Source organism: Leopardus geoffroyi, chromosome B4 (assembly GCF_018350155.1).
Source record: "Leopardus geoffroyi isolate Oge1 chromosome B4, O.geoffroyi_Oge1_pat1.0, whole genome shotgun sequence".
Lineage (NCBI taxonomy): Eukaryota > Metazoa > Chordata > Mammalia > Carnivora > Felidae > Leopardus > Leopardus geoffroyi.
Window position 1 is genome coordinate 142,087,265 of NC_059341.1, and position 8,251 is coordinate 142,095,515.

At 49.9% G+C, this 8,251-nt stretch overlaps 1 protein-coding gene across 4 annotated transcripts in view; it reads right to left on the reverse strand.

The window, feature by feature from the left end:
* The window catches only part of TTLL8 (tubulin tyrosine ligase like 8), an 82,390-nt gene extending 75,092 nt beyond the window's left edge, over window positions 1-7,298 (reverse strand). For 2 of the 4 annotated variants that reach the window (XM_045462952.1, XM_045462953.1), the window contains exon 1: window positions 6,793-7,294. In XM_045462952.1, the coding sequence (XP_045318908.1) occupies window positions 6,793-6,934 (142 nt within the window). In that variant the 5' untranslated portion in view covers window positions 6,935-7,294. Of the gene's footprint in view, window positions 1-6,792 lie in introns of all 4 variants that reach the window. The other 2 variants (XM_045462950.1, XM_045462951.1) reach the window with 2 other exon arrangements.
* Between the last annotated feature and the right edge of the window lie 953 nt (window positions 7,299-8,251).

Here is an 8,251-nt window from a genome sequence, read left to right on the forward strand (position 1 = left end):
CAGTGTGAATGCTGGGCACAAAGCGTCTGGCAGAAAGCACCGCCCTGGGTCAGGCAAAAATCCCTGAGAGGTACACAGAAAGCACTAACTGTAAAAGTTGAAATTGGTGAAGTGAAAACGTTCGGCTGTGTTAAGGAAATGGAAAGACAGAAAGCACGGATCGGGGGAAAAATATTCACAATGTGTCTATCAGACGAAGCCCGACACAAAAGGTGACAATGAGTGGTTCCGTCTACGTGAGGTTCCGGAGCAAGATTAACCCATGGAGACAAAAGCCAGAACAGGGGAGGGAGTGGGGGGGAGGGGGAGGGCACGAGGAAACTGCCCGTGGCACCAACAGTCCAACAGCATCGCCTTGGAACGCGCGACGCCAGGCTCAGCAGAACGACAGACAAACGGAAGCCACGGAAACCACAGGCACACGTCGTGCAGGCACAGCCGCCAGGAACTGACAGAAACGCAAGCCAGGGGCAGTGAGGACTACGATCTTCAGGACAGCGCCTCGTGAACACACGCGGGGCCCCCGCTCAACAGCTGCCACGCACGCGACCTCCAGGACGCAGGGAGCGTGGGTTAAAATAGACCGTAGAGAGGCTCTGGTTTGTCCTCTGGCCACAGAGCAATGAACTGAGGAGTCAGCGACAGAACGGAATGTCCCAGAAAACTCCTGCGGGTTTAATACACAGATCCTAAGACACACGTGTCAGGGAGGCAGAGGGGAAAGGGCTGCATAGTTGTTGCCCAAATGATAATCAAAACACCAAGTATCAAACCTCGTGGGCTGAAGTTAAGTCGTATTTACAGACATTTTTAGCTGCAGATGCATATATTCAAAAACAATAAAAGCTAAAAGGAATGAGTTAAAAGCATCCATCTGAAGACCTTAGAAAGAATGCTAAATTTAAGCCCAAAGATATTACAAGAAAATGAATAGAAAGGAGACGTTAATAAATTATTTTTTAAAATCCAGTAAAGAGGATGGGGGCGACTGGGTGGCTGAGCTGGTTAAGCATCTGACTTGGGCTCAGGTCGTGATCTCGTGGTTCATAAGTTCGAGCCCCACATCAGGCTCTGTGCTGACAGCTCGGAGCCTGGAGCCTGCTTCGGATTCTGTGTCTCCCTCTCTCTCTGCCCCTCCCCTGTTCACACTCTGTCTCTCTCTCTCTCTCTCTCTCTCTCTCTCTCTCTCTCAAAAATAAAATAAGGATTAAAAAAATTTTTTTAATCCAATAAAGAGGCTTAATCAAGCCAAAGGTTTAAAACTAACAAAATTAATAAACAATTGGTGAGATCAACTAATAAAAAAGAGAAAAGGCATAAAAATGTAATTAAAAACCTTCCCATAAGTAAAATTCCAGGGCTAATGGCTTCATGGGTGAATGCTACCCAACACTTAATCTTGTACAACTCGTTTCGAGAGGAGAAAAAGTGTGGCCATGCCTTACTTGTTTTGCGAGGCCAGCGTGTTACAGGCCAGTGTGACTGAAACCACGGATGACAGAATCATACACAAACGAGGAGCAAACTGCACCCAGCGATGCAGAGAACAGTCACTACGTCACGGCCACGGCCATGCAGTCTCAAGGCTGCATGAGAAAAGCAAACCCTGATTCACCAAGTGAAGAGAGGAAGAAGAATCGTAAATCCCATCCCAACAGACACGGAAAGGTCTTCATAGGCCCTGATTTCCCTTCAGGCTGCAAGCTCTTGGTGGATTAAGACACCCACAACCGGCCTGGCAGTGCCCCTCGTGGCACCGGCCTTTGGTTTCTAAGCGCGCCTGGCCCTGAACCCGAGGGCCCGAGCCCCAGGAGAGCTGGGATTCCCGGTCGGGGACACCGGACCCCCCCAGGCGATACAGGGCATCTTGACGCACTTACAGCCTGGATGGAGGGACAGCAAAGAGACGTAGAAGGGGAACACAGAGGCAGGGGGCTGAGTGTGGACCGCCAGAGCATCACAAAACGTGATGGTGACTGGCCAGACATGGTGCAGATGTCCGGAAAGATTCTCAGAGGTGAGAAAGCCACAACAGAACCCTCACCTGAGGCCGTCGGCGAGGCCTGGCATTCCAGGGGCTTCCCTGGGAACCCATAACTGCCGGGCACAAACAGGCACCGAAGCAGACCTTCTGGAAGGACGTGGACTTCGCGGAGGCCAAGGAGGCCTGCCCGGGAGGGAAGCACTTCTCACAGACTGCAGCTCATCACCTCCTCGGTGTGGAGAAACGGCCATTCACGCGAGGGCCACCAAGGGCAGCTGGAGCCAGGGGGAAGGTGAGCAGGTGCCAGAGCTGGGGCCGGGGCCGCCACAGCCTACAGCATCGTCACGGTGCCCCTCCTACCCCCTGCCCAGGCCTCCTTCCCTCAGGACTTTGCAGGCACTGATCCAGGAGACCTCGGCCCGGTCCCACCTCAGAGGGATTCACTAGGGAACCCCCCACCCCCACCCCCACCCCACACAGTCGCCAGGTGGACGTGGACAGTCGCCAGGTGCCACAGCACCACCCCTCCTGTGGCCTCGGGGAAGGCTGCTCTACGAGGGAGGGGTGCGGACGGCACTGCTCCAGTGACTGCTGACGGGGCAGCCAGACACGGTGGGCAAACCGGGGCACAGTGCCACCCCCAAAGTAGCCTTGACAAAATACTCAAGCCAAATCTCATCAAGCCTCCGGAGCCCATCTCCAGATCACAAGGGTCATGCCGGCGACAGAGGAGGAGAGGAGACCACCATGCGGCAACAGCCGGACAAGTCCCAAAGGTAGGGCTGTCTACACAACGAGAGGCTATTCTCATCAGTAAGTCTAGCTCTTGAAAGCACAAGGCAAGAGAAGGGTAAAAGATAGTTGAGAGACAGGACTGCCTAATGCAGTGGGTGGCCCTTGACGAGATCCTGATTTGAACAAACCGGCTCTGGGACTTGCTGGGGAAATACAAATATATTCTGGGCATTGGATTTTATTAAGGAATTATTGTCCATCTTATCAAATGGGAAAAAAGAGTTTAGTTAGGTAAAAAATGTCATTTCTAGAGACACTTAGTAAATATTTAGATACATACTAATGTTTACTTATCAATAATAAGAAAACTTAATAAAATCATTATTAAAAACAAAAGAGAGATGGTCTCTAATATCAAGAGGATCGATTTGTCAGGAAGAAATAAAAGTTCCAAATGGGCATAAACTTCACTGTATATAAAAGTAGGCAAAGCTAAAAAAAAAGACATAGAAAATCCACAATCATATTGATATTGGACCTACTTCTCAGTAAATGAAAGATTAAACAAAGAATCAGTAGACTGTAGCAGGTTTGAACATCATGATTAACCAGCTGCATTTAAATGATGTACATAGACACCATGTTCCACAACTTGAGACACATGTTTTCTTCACTTAACGTGTCTTCCAATATAGATTGCATCCTAGACCATAGAGTCTCAATAAATTTCAAAGGATTGAAATGATATAGATTAAGTTCTCTGAAAACTCTTAAATCAAACTAGACATTAATAACAAAACGTAACCAGAATTTTCTCAAATGTTCAAGTGGTACACTTTAAAAAGTAAACATAGACCAAAGGAGAAATGAAGTGAAAACTCAAAAATGACTTGAGTTGGATGATAATAAAAATATGACATTTCAAAGCACTATAATGCAGCTAAAATAGGGATTAGAGAGAAATTTATAAATTTAAACTCATATATTAGAAAACAAATTGAAAACTATCTAATCTACCATCCCAAGAGGCTAGCAAGAGAACAATTAAACAAAAAGAACAAAGACAGAAATAATGAAGAGCAGAATTCAACTAAACAAAAAACCAAAGTGCCCTAGAGAAAATTATTAATAAACAAAAAGTTGGATCTTTGAAACAATTTTTAAATTGACAAATATCTAAATAGCTCAAGAAAAAAGAAAACACAAATTGTCAATATCAAGAATTAAAAAGGGGACATCATTACTTATTGTACAGATATTAAAATGATAATAAGATATTATAAACATCCCCATGCCAATAATTTGACAGTTCATATGAAATAAACATTTCCCTTGAAAAATACAGCTTTATCAAAACTGACATAAAACGGGAAATCCAGATAAGCTTATTTCTGGTAAATAAATTAATTCCATAATTAACAAGTTTCCTACAATGAGAACTCCAGGTCTATATGGCATCACAGATCAATCTTTCCAAACATTTGGAGGTGAAATACCTTATATAAGCCATTTCATTGACTACGGAAATAAGAAACCCTTTCAACTGTTTTTAGGTGGTCATAAATTTAACACCAAAACCTAACAAGGACATTACAAGAAAAGAATAGTACACCCAATCTCATTAATAAAAATAGGCGTATAAGTCTTAAAAATTTGTACATCAAATCCAGTGACATATAAAATACATGACCACGTGAAGTTTATTCCAGGAATACAAAGTTGGTTTATCTTTGAAAATTCATCAACATAATCCACCACATTAACAGACTAAAAGAAAAAAAAACATATCATCATCTAAACAGATGAAGAAATCATGTGATAAAATGTAATAACTATTCATTTTATCACATGTAATAATTCTTCATTTAAAAATTCTCAGGAGCCAGGAATAAAGGGGAAATTCCTTTAAAGTTTGTAGCAACATCATACTTCGTGGTGAAATATTGAGCACTTTTCCCCTCAGAGTGGGAACAAAAAAAAGACGTCCGGTATATTACTTCTATTCAACATCATACTGAAAGTACTAGCCAATGCAATAATGCAAGAAAAGGAAATAAAAGGTATAAAGACTGAAAAGATTTGTAGATGATGATTGTATACCTAAGAAATCTAAATGAATGGGCGCCTGGGTGGCGCAGTCGGTTAAGCGTCTGACTTCAGCCAGGTCACGATCTCACGGTCCATGAGTTCGAGCCCCACGTCGGGCTCTGGGCTGATGGCTCAGAGCCTGGAGCCTGTTTCCGATTCTGTGTCTCCCTCTCTCTCTGCCCCTCCCCCGTTCATGCTCTGTCTCTCTCTGTCCCAAAAATAAATAAACGTTGAAAAAAAAAATTAAAAAACAAAAAAAAAGAAATCTAAATGAATCTACTACCTATTAGAATTAGTAAGCCAAGTCACCAAATGCCAAGTCAGTATATCAGAGTTAATTGTGTTTCTATATACTGGGAACAATTAGAAAATGAAACTCAATAATGTGATCTCTAAAAAAACATCAAGTATCTAGGAGTAAATTTAACACAAGAGGTCTTCCATTCCTGTACCCTGATGACTACAAAATACTATTGATAAGAATTAAAGAACTAAATGTTCTTGGGTTGGAAGACTCAATATTGATAAAATGTTAATTTTCACCCAGATTGATCCATAGATTCATTGTAACCAAAATTACATCCTAGCAGGATTTGTGTGTGTGTGTGTGTGTGTGTGTGTGTGTGTGTAGGGGTGGGGGTTAAATTAACAATTTAATTCTAAAACTTACATGGTGATGCCAAGTCTAAGAAAACCTTAACAAGTCTTGAATGATGAAGTCATACTATGAAATATTATGACTTATTATGAAGCTACTGGAATTAAAACAGGGTAGTATGGACTCAGGATAGGCAGAGAGATCAATGAAACAGAATGGAGAACAAAAAGTAGGACTGTGTCTGATTTTCCACAAAGATGACATTGTTTACAGGGCACAAACTGGGTCAGTTAGATTGTCATATGGGGGAAGAGTGAACATTTGCCCTCTGACCCTTACCTCACTCCATACAATATAGTGAATCCCTATGAACTGTGGAGGTAGAGGTGAAATGTAACATTATAAAGTTTCTAAAGGAAAACATGGGATGCTATTTTCTGGACAATGGAGTGAGTACAGATTTCCTAGTAAGATTCAAAAACCACTAACTATAGAAGAAAAGATCGACAGTTACACTTCCTTACAATGAAGAGGTTCTGATTCTCAAAAGTAATCAAGTGGCTGAAAACACCAGCCACGGGCTACCAGAAAGTATTTATGTCTATCTGAGAAAGAACTGGTATCCTGAATAGACGAGGCATTCCTACAACTCAATAAGACCCACAACCCAATCTAATAATGGCCAAAAAACTGGAAAAGGCACTCCACAAAAGAGCCCCAGATGGCGAGCAAGCACATGAAAAGAGCTTGACATCTCTTTGGGAGATGTAAAATTGAGCTTGACCCTCTTTGGGAGGGTAAAATTGAAACCACGGTGAGGTGCCATTACACACCCACCCGATGTCCAAAATGAACAGGACAATACCTATTACTGGCCTGGATGTGGAGCCACTTGGCCTCTTCTCCCCCGCGGGTTAACATAAAGCTACACACGGGCCTGGACGCAGGGGTTCCACCCCGAGACATTTACCAACAGGAGCGAGCACACCCACAGGGATTCACTTGGGCCCAGGAAAGGGCTCACCACTACTCAGTCCTCCAGGACAGCGCCTCAACGTGAGCGTTGGACTTTGCACCAGTTTCCCAAGAGGAGCTCTGAGGTCGGCCAGTTTGGAGGGCAGCAAGGTGGGGGGCAGGGGGCTGGAAGATGGGGGGGGGGGGTCTGGAGCAGGGGTGGAGGGGGCAGGGAGGCGGAGGAGGGGTCCGGGGAAGGTGGGTCCCCATCACACGCTCTGCGGCCCGTCTCCCCGACCGCCCTCGCGGAGCTTCATGCCCCTGGACGCCCTTAGTCCACACAGCGCCCTGCGCTTTGCGCCTGAGCCCTTTGCCCCCACCCCGTTCGCGCCTTAAACCGCGGGCGGCCAGAGGGGGCGAGCACGACACTGACTATTTTCTTCTCTCAGGTCTCCTTCCAGGGAGGCGGATGAGAGCCTCCTCGTTTCGCCGGGCTCCATTCCGGTCTCCGGCAGCTCGCCCCTCCTCGCGTCCGCTCGCGCCCCTGCAAGGAGAGGGGGCGTCAGGGAGGGCATCCCCGCGGGGCGGGGCGGGCCTGGGCCTGGGCTCGGAAGCCAGGTTGAGGGGAGGGAAGGTGTAGCGTCGGGCCGGTCTGGGGGGGAAAGGGGGACGGGGTAAGTCTAGATTTGTAAGGGCAGGTCGGGGTCCCCGGGGGGGGGGGGGGGCAAGTCTAGACTTCCGGGGTGGGTCTGGGCTCCCGAGGACTGAAGGGGTGGGCAAGGCTGGAGCTCCAAGGGGAGCGGGAGGGCGGGCCGAGGGGTTGGGAATCAGGTCTGGGCTCCCGAGGGCAGCGTGGACAGGTGGAGGGGTGGTGGGTAGGTCTGGGGTGGGGTGGAAGGTCTGGCGTTCCACGGCAGAGTCGTTCTGGGGTTCCGACGGGGGTGTCTAGAATCCTGGGGTCGGGGCGGGGGGGGGGGTGGTCTGGAGTCCCGGGACGGCGGAGGGCGGGTCAGGGATTGCAAGGGCAAGTGGGGCGGGACACGGGGTCCTGTCTGGCATCCGCGGGGGCACAGGTCGGGATTCCGCGCGGAGGGGGCCGCGTGCTCACCCGGGACCGACCCGGTGGCGCAAGCCGCGCCCCCGCCCCCCGCCGCGCCGCCCGGCGTCCCGCGGTTGCCCGGGGCAACGGGCCGGGGCGGTGCGGCGCATTGTGCAACCCCGGCGCTTAGGGTGCTCGGCCCGCGGGGCCCTGGGGGCGCGGCGCGGCGGCCGGCGCGGGGCGTGGGGCTGCGCGGACGCGCGGGCGGCAGGGGGCGCCGGGAGCAGCTGCGGCGGGGTTGGCGCGGACCGCGGCGCGCGGGGGGCGCTGATCCCCGCGGGCCGCGGTCAGTGGCGCGCGCGCTGGGACCGAGGCCCGGGCTGCGGTCCGAGGCGCAGGGGCGGGGGCCGGGGCGCCGGGCCATGGTGTCCACGGGGAGGAGTGGCCGCGCCGCCCCCGCTCGGGGTCACGCGGCCCCGCCCGGCGCGGGTTGTCGGGGTCACACAGACCCGCCCTGGCAATCAGAGGCCCCCCAAGTCATAAAGACTCGAAAGAGTCACAACCGGCCCTGGACCCCACCCCAGGTCTCCCTCGGACCCTCACTCCCGTTGGCCCTAGAGGCCCGCGCTTGGGCAGCAGAGGTGGAGATCATAGTCCCCAGGGTGGACACGCAGGGCTGGGGGGCTGCACACTGGCTGTCCCTTCCTGGGCTGTGGGGAATCGGGGTGGTCAGGACGGCTTCTCCATCCCGCAGAAGAACCTGAGGTGGCCTTGGTGTCCCCAGATTCACTCGTGGAGGCCTGTGCCGTCACCCCACGTGTTCCAAGTGCGCCCAGTATCCCACGCCACCCAA